The sequence below is a fragment of the Vespula pensylvanica genome, chromosome 1, assembly GCF_014466175.1.
Source record: "Vespula pensylvanica isolate Volc-1 chromosome 1, ASM1446617v1, whole genome shotgun sequence".
Lineage (NCBI taxonomy): Eukaryota > Metazoa > Arthropoda > Insecta > Hymenoptera > Vespidae > Vespula > Vespula pensylvanica.
Genome location: NC_057685.1, coordinates 11,831,952 through 11,848,541, shown reverse-complemented (window position 1 = coordinate 11,848,541; position 16,590 = coordinate 11,831,952). Strand labels below are relative to the sequence as shown.

General features: G+C 34.4%; 1 protein-coding gene across 1 annotated transcript; it reads right to left on the bottom strand.

The window, feature by feature from the left end:
* Window positions 1-5,369: 5,369 nt before the first annotated feature.
* Window positions 5,370-16,165, bottom strand: LOC122631228 (tubulin beta-1 chain). Its single transcript, XM_043816645.1, has 2 exons — window positions 15,938-16,165; window positions 5,370-6,755 (listed from the first exon to the last, which is right to left on the bottom strand). Exons 1-2 carry the CDS (start codon window positions 15,992-15,994, stop codon window positions 5,469-5,471), a joined length of 1,344 nt encoding a protein of 447 aa, XP_043672580.1. The 5' UTR covers window positions 15,995-16,165; the 3' UTR covers window positions 5,370-5,468.
* Window positions 16,166-16,590: the final 425 nt, after the last annotated feature.

The window sequence follows — 16,590 nt, the reverse complement described above, 5'->3', positions numbered from 1 at the left end:
AATTGGAAGCGAAAAGGAATAAAGCCTGGCTTGACTCAATCTTTTCTTGCTACTTCCTCTTGAAACGTCAGAGAGATGTTGGGTGATTCTTTGCTTCCTCGACTCTTAGCTTCTTTTATTCTTACTAGATCTCATTTCCAGAACCAGCAACCGAGATTTCTTTCGTACGTTCGTTCTTAAAATCCTTTCTTCTTTATCGATTTGATCATTCGGCCGAAAAGGTTCTTCAAAGAAACTTCCTATGTACGTTTCTATGTACATTCTCTTTTCTTCTTTTCTCTCTTTTTTACTTTTTTTCTTTTTGATAATCTTCGTCTTACTTGATCGAATAATCAATATCCAGAATATTTTATTATTTAAAGAAAATGTTGCAAAATTTCTTCAAAATAAAAGATCACATATAAAATATACGAACAAACTATTCTTAATATTTGTTAAAATATATCAATGAATCAACAATATAAAATATATCCAAATATCAATAATATAAAATACATATATCATGTATCAATTTAGAACATACTAATATATTATCTTTTATATATTATTATAATGAATGATTCATTTAAAAGTGATTCATTAAAATCAATTTTCATATATTATTATAATCAATGATATACTATCTAAATGACGACTCGCTATCGATGTAAACTCTTCTTATCAGAAATGAAACATCTTATCGAAGATGATATACCTGCAATGATTTATGTGATTCAATCTCTTTCCATGAAGTTGTAGATACCTACTGATATACATATATGTAAAATATGATAAACGTAGCATCGATGCGTTAATAATCTTAAATGCCAAAAAAAAAAAAAAAAAGAGAGAAAGAAAAAGAGAAATAGAAGGAACGATATATAAAAGTTTAAAGATGAGTTCAAACATTTTATGTCGGCTTCGTGAATTAATGAACGTCATTTTACGATAATGAGTTTACATAGAAAAAAAAAAAAAAGAAAAAAAAACTATTACTTGTACTCGATTTTTCATAACGACGTTGAAGAAACGAAATTGTCCCTGTATATGTCTACCGTCGGTATTGCATCTTATTTCCGTTCGTAAAACAAATAGTATATTTACATTAGATAAGTGCACTAGGCTTTTCTTGACTTTGTTATTCATTTGGGAAAGTAAAAAAAAAAAAATAAAGTGAAGTTGACCGCACCACCCGGAAGTTTTATTCGAGGGCTTCGCAATGCGTCGACAGGAAGCGTAACGTGAGCCTGAATTTTTTCCAGAAGCTACCTCCCTCCCTCTCTTTCTCTTTCTCTATCTTTTTTTCCCTCTCTTTACTCAACTTCGAGCCGTAATAACAAAGAGAGTGGTTTTGAATACGTATTTCCCCTTGGTTCAGCCATCCATTTTGATTGATATGTCCAAAAAAAATTACTTCTCGTTCGTGACACTCGTAAATTGAACGAATCATTGTTATTCGAGAATACTTAAAAAAAAAAAAAAAAGAAAAAAAACACGTATATATCTTCCATTTATTTCTATAATAAATATAATCTACCTTATATTATATATTACGTATAATCAATATAACGTGTATTATATATTATGTATTATATATTATGTATAATGAAAAAAATTATATAAGTTATATTCATTATAGAAAGTTTAAAATAATATAAATGTGTAAAATTAATTTTTTGTCTTATCGAAGAAGTTTAACTACGATTAGATTCTTTCGATAATGAATACATTTGTAACTTTTACAATATATATTTTTATTAATGATTAATATAATCCTTGAAATTTTTAGGACACCTTTAAATGTTCTCTTATACCTCAATTTAATCATTATTTAATTCGAATAATATAATGATATTTTTCAATTTAATAAATGTCTTATGTGACTTTTATCATGATTAAAACTAAACGATATTATTTTTAATAAACAGATATCATACGATTACACCTGATATTTTCTATTATTTATTTATCTGAATTCTCCTGATCGTTCCTATGAAACTGTATCAAGTACATTGAACTAAACAATTTTGATCTGAAGTTAGTTTTAAAGGGCGAGACTGGATTATAATCGTTATCTTCGCTTATGAATCACTCTTGAACATACAAGTTGAGACTTCATAAAACGTTCAAATTGTTAAAGAAAAACGAGCTATCGGCACGGAAAAAAGATTAAAAAGAAAAAAAAGAGAAGAATCGAGAGTACGAAGTGTTACGAAGGCGTTTTATCTTGTGAGTCAGTTCGAAAACAACTTAAGTTGCTCTCTTAGTTTCTTTAAGAACGATAATAATCGAAGACGGAGGATGAAGACGAAGTCGACGATCCTTCTGTCTCCAGCTGTGGTGCTCTCCCGCTGCTCCGAAACCTTTCTATTATTATTGCATTCTCATCTTTGCCCTCCGTTATCTTTAAAACTGTAACTCTTCTAGAGAGTTTCTATCTTGAGTAACAAATATTTATGTCTTGTTAGATGTAAAACATCGAAATACGATTACAATTATTTATTTTTGGTAGTATATTTTATCTTTGTGAACAAATACTTTCAATATCTACGATCCTTGAAAAACCTTTTAAATTTTCTCCTTTAGCAAGCTAACAAAAAATAAGAAATAAAAAAGAAATAAATTCATATCTCTTAACCACGAACATCGCAACTGTTCATTAAACTGCCAAATTACTTATATTATTAATAAGTATATTAATTAATAATTATATTAATTTATGTTAATGTCGTTTAATACACAATAAAAAATATGTATATATCATTGTGATAAATTATTTCTGTTTTAATATTTATTTAACAGTCAGAATATTTTTCTTTTCTCGTTTCCTGAAACTAGATCAGACATTATGATTGTCGAAGCATACAAATCATTGCTAGCTTTTTTGTCTTAAATGAAGAAAAAGAGGCAAATGAAATATGGTCGATCGATTAAATTGCAAAGTGAATTCGATGATTTCGTATAATAAATAATTATATTCGTTGTATAAAAGATTTGATTTAATTCGCAAATTGTTTTTTTTTGTAATTAACGAATGGCGTCTTGGCTAGAATCGAATTCGCAAAGCGAAACGAACTTACATGTAGCCGGATGATGAGTCACGCTTACTCCTCTATACGGGGTCGACGTCTCTGCCGCGCTTTGTCAAAGAAGACCGGCTAGCTATAGTAGAAGCCTCGTAGACATTTCGTGCATATTAAATTACTTTCTCGCTTTTGCTTCCTTTTAATCCTTATTTAATTACCCCCTCATGGATTTAGCAAGGAAGCTTTGCAATAATGTAATCTCGTGAAAACCACTTACATGCTGAGCACTTTGTTCTTTTTATACAAAGAAGATCATAAAAGTATACGTTTTATTTCATCGAATGAATCTCTAAAGAAATTATGAAAGAAAGAAGAAAATAAATAAAATATATTATAAAAGGCAAGTGTACTATTAACTGATACTTTTAGAACCTGCTTTTGATATTATACGATACAAAAATTGTATAATGTTTTATAATATTGTATAATTACTTTTTTCTTTTTTTTCTTAAATAAATTATGAAAGTAAAATCCTACAAAATTTGACGAACGTGATATAAAAATGTTATAAAATCTTATGGGACAATTTTGATACAAAATCTCGTAATTTAGATATATACTATTCATTTTTAAAAATTCACTTTCTATTATTTTAGTTATATATATATATATATATATATATATATATATATATATTTAAAAAAGAATAAGAATATAAACAAAGAGAAAAGAAGACAAAGAGCAAATTAAAAATGTTGGAATATCCTAACTACATTGAATTAAGGGTGAGAGATAACTCAATGATCTCAATGAAAGGAAAGAGACTGGAGGCGGTCCAAACGGTAGCAATCTAAAGAGCTCGCCCGTCTTTAACGTTATTTTAAATGTACGTACTCGAAATTCCTCACCACCCACCAGCCTTTCTGGAAAAAGCTACACGTATTCAAGCTCGTTCCTCCAATTCGCAAGAGAAATGTCTTGATTAAAAACTTCGCCGTTAATTAAATAAATCTTATTTTAAATTCGTGCATCATCGATTGACGTTCATCAGTTCAAGAAATCCTTCTCGACTCTTTGTTTAGAAAAATCGATGACGTTACGATCTGATACTTTCAAATGATTCTTAAAAAATTTTACTTAGGGAGGCTGACAGTGATCTGATTTCTTTGACTAACTGTATATCTTTGATCCGTTACTCTCCAACTCGTAGTCAACATTCCTTCGAAACGATGCCACATTATGCGAACGTTCGGTTAAACCGCAGACGTTGCAGCCTATCGGATCATAAAAAAGAAAAAAAGACTCTTTTTCTATAAATATGGTAGTTATCGTCGTTCAAATTTCCCGCGGATTACTTACTCCTTTGGAAAGTAAGAACTGTGTTGATAATAACGTTCGGTCGGTAAAAACGATCCAATATCGCATAAATTTGTTTTTCCAATTTTAAGATTAATTTAAAGGATATATCTGTAAACCTTATCTAAGTCGATATTTAGATTCTTCATTTCTATTTATAAACGATTCTTTGATAACCAACGACGTAAGATTTTATCGACCTTTCTCAATAATGTTCTTTAAATAATCGATAGAGGGCGAATCAATGCTATGTACGGTTAAAAGTAGAATACAAAACTACCATGTGTCTGTATAAAAATTCTTCAATGGCATACAACGTGTCTACGGTAGTAATTTATCAATGAAATATAGTACTACAAAAAATTTATCAATGATTTATAGTGAATCTACTAAGAAATTTGTCAACGAATCGCTGTGGCTGTAGAAAAATTCATCAATGATTTAAAACGTGTCTACGAAGAAGTTCGTCAATGATCGAAACTCTAACAAGTAGTAGGAATTGCTTTTTATCGACATTACCGAGCACACAAACGAATAGATCTAAATTATTTAATCGCTGAATATCAATGTAATACGTATCACAATGTACTCCAGTTAAATCTTATTTCTTTAAATTCGATCGGACAACATGCAACATATCTTTTGAAAAATTCAATCGAAGATGCTGTGTGAAATGAAAGAGGCAGATACAAAAGTACATACTTATATGATAATAATTTATTCAAAAGATGGTGGCTTGCCGCTACAGCGGTTATACACTGGATACAAGACGCGTAGATATAATTATTAGTCGAAAAAAGGATGATAACAAGATTTTGATCTCGTTCGCATTTTGTTCAAAATTGAATTGAATATACCAAAAACTGCGCAGGCATAGAAAGAAAAGGCGCATCTATCTTTTAATTACCGAGTCCCAATCGTAGAAACGAAGTAATTGCTCGTATAAAAGAAATACAAAATAAAGGTAAACGCAAGGAGTTAAGAAGCAAAAAGGGCGGTGTGTTCTTGTTGTACAGGGAACAGGATGAGGATGAGGAAGATGAGGTAATAGATTGGAGAAAGAGAATAAGAGTGGGGAGTGTACGATGACAATTAGGTCTCTCGTATCTAATTCTCGTCGACTTCAGCTTCCTGCTCTTCGTCGAATTCTGCATCTTCGTCGGCGGTGGCTTCTTGGTATTGTTGATATTCCGAAACAAGATCGTTCATATTCGACTCGGCTTCGGTGAATTCCATCTCGTCCATACCTTCGCCAGTGTACCAGTGAAGGAAAGCCTTTCTCCTGAACATAGCTGTGAACTGTTCGGAGATACGCTTGAACAATTCCTGAATGGCAGTAGAGTTGCCGATGAAGGTGGCAGACATCTTGAGACCACGAGGTGGGATGTCGCAAACGGCGGTCTTTACGTTGTTTGGAATCCATTCGACGAAGTACGAGCTGTTCTTGTTCTGGATGTTGAGCATTTGTTCGTCGACTTCCTTCATCGACATCCTACCACGGAAGATGGCGGCGACGGTGAGATACCTTCCGTGTCGCGGATCGCAAGCGGCCATCATGTTCTTTGCGTCGAACATCTGTTGGGTGAGTTCAGGTACAGAGAGAGCTCTGTACTGTTGGCTTCCTCTGGACGTTAAAGGTGCGAAACCTGGCATGAAGAAATGTAGACGTGGGAAGGGTACCATGTTCACAGCCAATTTCCTCAGATCAGCATTCAGTTGACCTGGGAACCTAAGGCAGGTGGTGACACCAGACATCGTGAGGGAGACGAGATGGTTCAAGTCGCCGTAGGTAGGTGTCGAGAGTTTCAAGGTACGGAAGCAAATGTCATAAAGGGCTTCGTTATCGATACAGTAAGTCTCGTCGGTATTCTCAACCAGTTGATGAACCGAAAGAGTGGCATTGTAGGGTTCAACGACGGTGTCCGATACCTTAGGCGATGGTACGACCGAATATGTGTTCATAATTCTGTCTGGATATTCTTCACGGATCTTGGAAATGAGCAGAGTGCCCATACCAGATCCCGTGCCACCACCGAGCGAATGGGTAAGCTGAAATCCTTGAAGGCAATCGCAGCTTTCAGCCTCCTTTCTGACTACGTCCAAAACGGAATCGACGAGTTCCGCACCCTCGGTGTAATGACCCTTCGCCCAGTTGTTTCCAGCACCGGACTGACCGAAAACGAAGTTGTCAGGTCTGAAGATTTGTCCGAAAGGTCCGGATCGTACGGAATCCATAGTGCCTGGCTCAAGATCGACGAGGATGGCCCTGGGTACGTATTTACCACCCGATGCCTCATTGTAATAAACGTTGATTCTCTCTAATTGAAGATCAGAGTCACCATGGTAGGTGCCGGTCGGGTCAATGCCATGCTCGTCGCTGATGATTTCCCAAAACTAAAAAGAAAGAAAGAAAGAAAAAGATAACGGACCTGAATCAATAATTCCAAGATCTTTTGAATATCATTTATATTAATTAATTAATATGAGATTATCCTACGTTCACCTATTTATTTTGAATTGAAAATATGATGATAATTTTGTATAACGAGTTGGGTTCAAATCAACGTGAACGTGTCATTTCAATGTCAACCTAACGAAGCAATCAACAAATCAATACGAATTCTATCTTTCATCGTTTAATGAGAAATAATATAGGATAAGGTAAAATCTTGCCAAGTTCATCACGTGATCATCCTTTTAAACCTGCATAGAAACGAGGAGAGGAAGTTTCGCGCTAGCTACAGCTTTCTCCTCCTAGCAATTATCTCGGCATCCGTTTTCAGTCTTCCGTAATATCGAGCGACCACGGACGAAGGAAGTTCAACGCTCCCCTTCCCCACCTTTCTCTACTATTCTTTCTCTCTTGTTTCTAAGCGAATAGCTAGCACGTAATTAGCCGTGATAGACGCGTTCCACGAGATCGTTATTCGTTAAAATCCATCATCGCTTCTCTCCCGAATCAAACACAATATCCTCGAATTGGAGCTAACGAACATCAAAGAAGCTCGAAACCTCGTCGGCAACTACCGATACGCTTGATGTCTCTCCCGTTCATGTTACCACCGAAGGAAGAAGACCCACTCGTACGTTCTTTCTTGTATCGGAAAAATGGAAAGAAGGTAGTATGTGTGCTAACTCAATGGAACACGGCTTCTGCCTTTTCGATCTTTTCCTTCTTTATTTGCGTTTCTTTCAAACCGTTAACTTTTTAACTAGGCCATTTCTTAATCGTAAAATTCAAAAATAGAATATCTCTGATAACGACAAATTACGTACGAGGTATTAAAAAGTAAAATTTGTTTATACACTCGGTCTCATTAATTTACATCAATTACTCTGCTTGAATATCTTTCTTTGAAGATCTTTTGAATATTATTTACATTAATTAATTAATATAAGATTATCCTACATTCACGTATTTATTTTGAACGTGATGATAAGTTTGTAATGAGTTGTTCGAATCGATGTGAACGTGTCATTTGAATGTCAACGAAACGAAGCAATGAAAATATTTGTTATAATATCACAAAAATGATTAGACATTGTTGGCAAGGGATCCACTAGGCACACAGCTAGCTAGCTAGCTAGCTAGCTAGCTAGCCAGCCAGGCAACTCTTCTCTATTCCTCCCCACTTTGTCGTCGGTTCAAAGACCTCGACGGTATATTTCTGGAAATCGACGTGCGTGGAACGCGACGCACGAGAGGAACGTGAACGTCGCGATTCTCTTAGAGCAATGTTAGAGAGAGATACGAGTGTGCGTTATCGTTTGTCTGTTTTAATAACAAGAGCATAGCCACCAAGAAATGTGTTATCATAGGTCTGGTCGAACCTTTTTTTGAATTTTAATATTGTGAACTAAGGTAGACTTATCGAGAGCAAAGATTAATTTGTAGTAGCGAGAGATAAGAATTAATATTTTATTCGTTCATTTGATTTCTATAAATTTACATATAGAAACAATATGTACGATACAAAATATTGATTCTACTATATTATCGATGATCCGAATTTATAATTCGTCAAATTTTATACGATCATTTATAACTTTGACGCAACATATTTCATACATCTATATATGAATTTGATAATCATGATAATGGCTTATAAAAAAAAATATCAGATTGATTTACTCTATTTTCTTTAACATTTTAGTTTCCTAAAAGATTCAAAAATGGTAACTCTTTGACCATTTCTATAATCCTTATATCTTATCTCTTTCATTGAATACAGATATAAAATTCTAGCAATACTATCACGAAGACTATCACAAAGCATTGTCCTATCTACCATATACTTTTAAACCTATTATTTTTACCTTCATATCGAAATTACAGACATGTAATATATATATATATATATATGATATATATCAATATACTGTAATATACACACATATATATATATTTATACTCGATGACTATCAACCAAACACGCAATTCGACATTCTATTCCGCGTTCGAATAACATCTGATCAACGTTACACCGCAAAGTGGCTTGTGTATCGATGAAACACCGTTGAAAGGATAACTCGTAAAGAGCAGAATTGCATGAAAGGAATGGAGCCAGGTCTTACGTAAGCGACCCTAAGACGGCAGCTACCAGGTGCCCTTAACCGACTCGGAGAGTAGGCGATAGAGATTGCATATAGACGGACAGACAGAGAGAGAGAAAGAGAAAAAGAGAAATAGAGAAAGAGAGAAAGAGAGAGATAGAAAACGAGCCCCGTTTGCCTTCGAAGACGTCCTACATGGAAACACGGGTGTATTAAGCGGTGACCATATAAGAACAACGTTGGTGGGAAGCTAAGATCAGTCAAGCCTACCTTCTCTCTCTCTCTCTCTCTTTCTGTTTACTCCCACCCAAGAGAATTGTTGGCCGAGATATATACATACACGTAAGCTCGGTTAGTAGCAAATATCGTTGATAGAAAGGAGAGAGAAAGAGAAAGAGAAAGAAAGAGAGAGAGAGAGATGAGTCACCAATGTCACCGCTATATATAGAAATGATGACCGTAAAACCGACATGGGTGAACAATTACCATAAGCCATGATCGAAAAGCATTTTATGCATTACGTACATACATAGATAAATGTACGTACGTATATTATACTTGTATATTGCACGTATGCACGTATAGATCAATGCATGGTCGTTTCCGAAAGCTTTTCGTAACTCATTGCCTCGATTCGCTTCAATCGCTATCTCCCTAGAAATATGTGTCACTCCGTCGAGCAGAACCACTCGTTGTTGTGTCGGACTCTTGCGGTTTATGGGCACGAATGAAAAATTCTTTTTTCTTTTTTTTTTGTCTCTATCTTTTTTTTTTAGCGTTCACGCGACAATCTTCATTTTTTATTTTACTTGAAAAGTGAAATAGAACAAAAAAAAAAAAAAAGAAATTATCAAAGGATCGATCATTCGTTCGATATAAAAGTTTTATTTATCTCGACGATGAGTAATAGACTTTTAATTCTTATTCCTTCGTTTACTTTCATTTAATGAAAAATGTATTTGTGAATGAATTTGAAGAAAATAACGACGTAATCAAAGACACTTCTTCTTATCGAGATCTCCAAGAATCACTTAGTAATGGAACGTTCGATAAATTTACCTCGACGTGTGTTTAATACACGTAATACACGATTCCAATGGCCTTTCCGATTTAAAGTAGAGGCGTCGTAAAAGAGCTTAGAAAAATCTTTTCGTGCTTCCGCTTAGAAAGTCGCTGTTACTCGTCAAATGACAGACATCATTTAGGAACGTTGCCAGATGGGAAGCGAGATGGATTCTTGACCCAGGAAACTCGTGAATGAGGACAGAATCTTGGTAGTTGTGTGAAATAGCAATTTCAACTTTTTCCAGCAGTGCTTTCAAATCCGGCCTTTTCATATCAAACACGAAATGAGTTTCATCGACAATTTCTATCTCTACCACTACGACGTGTGGTTTGACATTTATGAAATGTTATGCAAGCCGTCAAGGAGTTCTATAAAAGCTGCGGTCGTGTCTATAAATAGAAATAAATCTAACGCGTTTATTCGTCTTTTTCCTTTTACGACTATACACTTTAATTCTAACCGAAGCAAACAATAACGCACATTGTTATTCTTCTGTAAAACTTCCTTATATTCGAACGGATTCAACGTCAGCAATATTGCATCGAAACCGGTTTAAATTATTGACTTATTCTCTAACAAGTTTTCTTGTGATATTCATGACTTCGATAACGTAGCATGTTATTTAAAGATTTTCTTTACTTACTAACGTGTGTGTGTTGCGTGTGACGTTCAAAATTCAACAATATATATACGTGAAAAATATTTATACAAAATAGAATAAAACAATAAAATTGATATCGATAATATTAAATGTCTGTTGAGATTTATATTATAAAGAAATTACGAAATAAATGAGACTGAAAGTAATGGTTATTTAATATCGAGATTATTAAATTAATTTATATAGGTCAAGCATCTAATTAATAATTATATCTGCTGCGGATAATTATGTAACGGTAAATTTGTAATATCCTCAAATAAATATTTCAAAAATATTTGAAATTCAGAGTGTAATATATAGATACAAACTCAAAAGTATAATATACAGATACGAATTTATTAAGTTTGTGTTAAAAACTTATAAATTGGAGTTTGATCGCTATTTATATACAGTTTCGACATATATGTATTTATAAATGCTATCACATAAAATTGTATATAAATATGAACAAACTGATTATTGGAATGTGGTAATTACTACACTAGTTTTTGGTAGTATAGTTCTCGTCATAAATCAGAAATGGATAAAAAGGATCTAAGGTATAAGTTTCTATTTTATAATTTAAAAAAAAAAAAATAAATCTTTACGATTGTTTTGTTATAATGGAATTGGTGCAATTATTAGTTTAGTCAATGAAGAAAAGAAAACTAAGAAGGGCTAAGTAAAGAATAGTTTAAATACAAGTAAGGGATTACGACGAGTAAGGATTATTATGGGGTATAATGGTATTATGGAGAGGGACCCTTCGAAACTTTTATGAACAGCTGTTCCCTGTCCATAAATTCTACTCATAAAGATCGATCCGTTCGAGACACAAAGGAAAAAGCTAGTACTGGAAAATATTACAAAGAATTTTACATATATATTACCAACACCTCTTCTCCTTACATAAATTAGAAAAATTAAATAAATAAATAAATAAATAAATAAGAAATATATATTCATTTTTTTCCATCTCATTTATTTCGTGATTTTATTATAAACATTTCAATAGATACCTGATAATTATGATTTCAATTTTTTTATGGTATCATTATTTCTTTTTTCATAATTATTTTTAAGATTGATCGAATTGTTCTACATTTATATTTATATATATATATATATATTATATATATATATTTTATATATATATATATAAAAGAAAAAAAAACTACCATTTGAGAAAAATAAAATAATGTTTCATTGTTGAAGTTACAAACGACCTAATCTCTATACACAATCATATTTTTAATAAATAAATATATATATTATTATATTATATTATAACAATATAATAAAACAAATATTTTTTACTACAGAATACAGATATATATATATATATATATATATATATATATATATAATTAAATTTAACACACAAAAATGTAGTAAAAAATTAAATCGAAAGAAACGTCGTCAAGATCAAATGAAAAATTATTAAATTATATTTTATCGTAAACGATGACGAAAGAAGACTTAGTAAATTATCGTCCTTAATGACCTCTTCTTCGTTAACAGCTATACCGAAAACTAAGCTCGAGTTTATCGATCGGCCAGCAAGCGAACATTCCGAGAACGTTTTGAGAACGTTTCAAAAACGTTTCTACGCGATAAAAAGAAATATTACGAGGGTTCTTCATAAAAACTAGGGCGCTCGTAAAAAGAAAAAAAAAAAAAGAAGAAGAAAAGGAAAACGAAAAAATCGGAGATATCAACGGGTCTAACGTTGAAAGTTCAATGAAGTTTCGATAACCACACAATTTCATTGGAAATTAATGCAAGCTCTCAAACAATATGAGCATTAATTTTCTCGTTTAAGATATCGTTTGTAACTTATCGTCAAAACTCGTTGAAACTATGCAATCGACAAAGTTTAAAACCTCGATAAATAAACCAAATGAATTTATTAAACGAAAACGCTGATAACTGTTCCATCATTATACTTTCAAGATACTATGAAAAATTATGATCTTTCTTTATGGTAGGGTCAACGTTCAAAGATAGAAAGATATAAAGAAAGGGACGACTTGGATCGATCGAAACGGGATGATAGCGTGTTGCGTGCTTCTCTAAGTTACAGAGTTACATTCTCTTGCGCTTGCTCGAATTCCACACCCTTGAATAATGTCCTTCACCGAAATTCATCTTCTACGAGGAAGAAAGAAAATTCCAATACAATACCTTCATTAAAATATTCTATTACCAATCACTCCCTTTTCTTTCCTGAATTCTTTAGATTATCTTTCCTCTTTAATTATAAATATTCCTTTTCCAATTTTCGTTCCTCTCACAATAAAAACTTTAATTATAAAACATAATTAATAAAAACAAATTTGTTTATAATTATGCTATTTCATAATTATTTGAGAAATATCAATTTAATGAAAATATAGTTATCTTCATTCATATTGTAAATTATTTTTAAATCGATTTCACGTGAATAAAAATAATCGATCGAAATGTTATTAAAAATTTCAAGAAAAATTTATCCCGATAATCTCTGAAAAATGTTGTTTTAGACCAAGTATTTTCTGATGGATTCCTGGAATTTAAAAAAGTAAATCTCGTTGACGAAAAGCTCAGGAGAGTACGTTCACGATCGATACACCTGGCCGTAACCAGGAGGGTCGTTGGCAACGCGGGGCAGCTTGAAACGGGGCGAGGCTGTCGTTCCAAAGGAAAGAGGGGAGAGAAAGAGTGAGAGGGGAAGAGAACATGGCGAGAGAGGACGAGTCTCTTCGCTTTATTTGGCTGAGACTCGATGTCCTTGGCGAGTGAAAAGATTTATAGTCAATGACTGTACAAGCCAATGCTGATTGCACAAGATTCTCTCGTTCTATTTTCTTTCTTTTTTTTTCACAACTTTTTCCATTTATTCTCACGTTGTACTTAACTTTCGCAAATATTCTTTCCAGGTACGATGAAAAATCGATAATAGCCGCGAACTCGAGGACGTTGACTCGATAAGGCGGCCTTGAAAGCTATGGGAGCGAGACGATGATCGACCAATTCGTCCCAGTCGATGAGTTTGATGTTTTTTTTTTCTACTAAACAAGATCCTAATCTTCTAATCGATTTCGACGATATATCGTCAGTTTCAATCTCATAACATTGACATTTTACCTTTCTTTTTTTCTATTCCATTAACAGAGCATGGATTTGTTCTTTTTTGTCTCTCTTTTTTTTTATATATATATAAACATAATATTAAACAAATTATATTACCCTACGACACAAGATCGTGACAAATACTTATAAGAACAAGGCTTACTTAATTACATAGATATCGCATTACTTCATCGACAAGTCGCGTGTCATTCTATAATACAAAGGAAAGACACTCGGTAATATCCCAGTGTAATTCAAGATGAATTCGTGTTACGTTATTTTCTTTAGGATTGGAAAGAAAAGATAGAAATAGAATAGAAAACTAGGCGAAGAATTTTTTTTATGGAAATTACTGAATTCCAGGAAGTGGACGAATAGTTCTCTATATTTCTCTCTCTCTCTCTCTCTTTCTCTTTACTACATTTTGGTAGACACCCACCACGCCTAAGAATAATTTTTGAGGGAGCGAGAAAGCGAGAAAAGAGAGAACGACCGTAACCTCGACGAACTCGCAGCTGCCTTAAAAAAAAAAGAAAAGAAATAGAATAAAGAAACTTAAATATAAAAGGATTCGAAAAAATTGCGATAAAGTTTCAGCTGTCTGTTTTTGTTTTTCCTTTCAATATCTCGTCGACAAAAATCAACTTTCTCTTTCTCTCTCTTTCTTTTATTTCCTCTCTAGGATCGATAAAATTGTCGACTCCGAAACGAAATTTTATTTAACAAAGAGTTTAATATAACGGATCGATAATGTAAATGACTAGAATTTATAGCAACCTTTCCAAACCATGCCCATAATTGTATCGATCGATAGAATGTCGATCGAAAAAAAATTATAGCGTTCGATTATTGCCAGCGAGAAACAAACGATGAAAACGTGAGACCACAAATATTTCTTTCTACTGGAAAACTAAACGAAATAATGAAGCTGAAACAAAACTGTCTCGTTGAAAGGAAAAAAGAAGAAAAAAAAAAGAAACTCAAATAAGAAAACGTCAGATTCAACATTATTGCTTAACGAACGTAAGTAATGAATAAAAAAGAAGAAAGAAAGGGAGAAGGGGAGAGGGAGAGGGAGAGAGAGAGAGAGATTCTTGAAAAGAGAACAAAGGGAGATATTCGTCGAGAAAAAGAAATTGAAAGAAAATCTTCAACTCTCCTCTGAGGAGAAAAAAGAAAAAGAAGTAGTACGGGCGTGGGAGCGAGAGAGAGAGAGAGAGAGAGAGAGAGAGAGAGAGAGAGAGGACGATGATGCGCGCGCAACCGTTCGATGCCGGCGCTGTTCGGCGAGTTCGGAGAGAACGAATTCCTATGAGCGAGGACGAGCCACACCCAGACTCCCGATGTTCTCGATTTTGTTTTCTTTTTATTAATTTTTGTTCTCTCCTTATTTTCTCCTCTCTTCGAAAATCTCTGAAAAAACGATGATGTATTCTTTTTCTTAAATATCCATACAAAGATCAAGTTGGTACGTTGATCAACGCCAAAAAATGGCGTCACTGACGCGTGGACGCCGCTCGAAAAGTACGGGATGAGAGGTGGGGTGAAAAGAAAAAAAAACCGTTAGACTTATGCCGGCCGGCCGGCCGGCAAGCGAGCAACCCAGCTACAGCTTGGCAAGCAAGCGGTGTTCCTATTCGTCGTCGCCATGACAGGTCTTCGACCGTTGTAGACCCGAAGTGCCGCCTTTGATAAAGACTCGATTTCTTTGAACGCGTCCTTTCTTGTTTCAATCATCTTCGAACGCGTTTCAAAATTTTCAATATGATATGACAAGTAAGAAACAATAGGAATGAACTTTTCAAAAGTGTTAAATCGATACGTACAGAAATTACATGTTCCACGCATTCTTAATACGAACATGGCGACCGCGCCAATTCGTAGTCTTTTTTTTCTCTTTCTCTTTTTCATTCTCTCTCTCTCTCTCTCTTTTTCTTTCTTTCTTACACATGGTCGTAACTACTTTGAATTTAACTTGTGAATCACTTTTCTTACGACATATGACTTCCTATTTTTTTTTTCTCAATTAAACGAAACGAATATCGATTTAGAATAAATGCAAGTATCTATATACAAACGAAAGAGAAAGAGAAAGAGAGAGAGAGAGAGAGAGAAAGAAAGAGAGAAAGGGAGAGAGGGGGGAAAGAGAGAGAGAGAGACAGATAGATAAAAAAATGTTCGTCTTATTCTCCACCTTCTACATACCTTTGCGCCAATTTGGTTTCCGCACTGGCCAGCCTGAATATGTACGATTTCCCTCATGTTTGCTGCGGCGGTGATGTACCTTACGGACGTCCGCTTGAATTCGATATATATGTAATATTACGTGTGGCGTTATCGATAACGACGGCAACGTACTGCGGCGAAGAGTGATGCACGATCTGTGTGACGCGTCACGAGAGCCCAGAAACGAATAATGCGCTGGTAGCGGCGTCCGTTAGAGATTTTCAAGCCTCCGTAAAGTAAATGGTGGGGAGAGGAGAGACGCACGCGAGCTTGCTTCCTATTGGTTGACGACCATTTGCCGAAGCGTTCTCCCCACTATTACGCGATCAGAACGCGACGCGGCGGCGACGCGCGACGTTGCCACTTTTTCTTCCTCTTCGTCGTCGTCGACGGCTTCTCGCCTCTGCGACGCGTCTATCTCTCTCTCTCTTTCTCTCTCTCCCTCTCTCTCTCACTCTTTCTCTCCCTCTCTCTTTTCTTTTTCATTGCACGTTTCTCTCTCTTTTTCTTTCTCTCTCTCTCTTTTACTCGTGCCTTGGCCGTCGTTGATTCGCCAAGAGCCCAGGCGATCCTGCGTGCTCGCTTGGCGCATCGACGTCGATCGTCTTCCTCACCGTCTTTCTGAAGTTAGG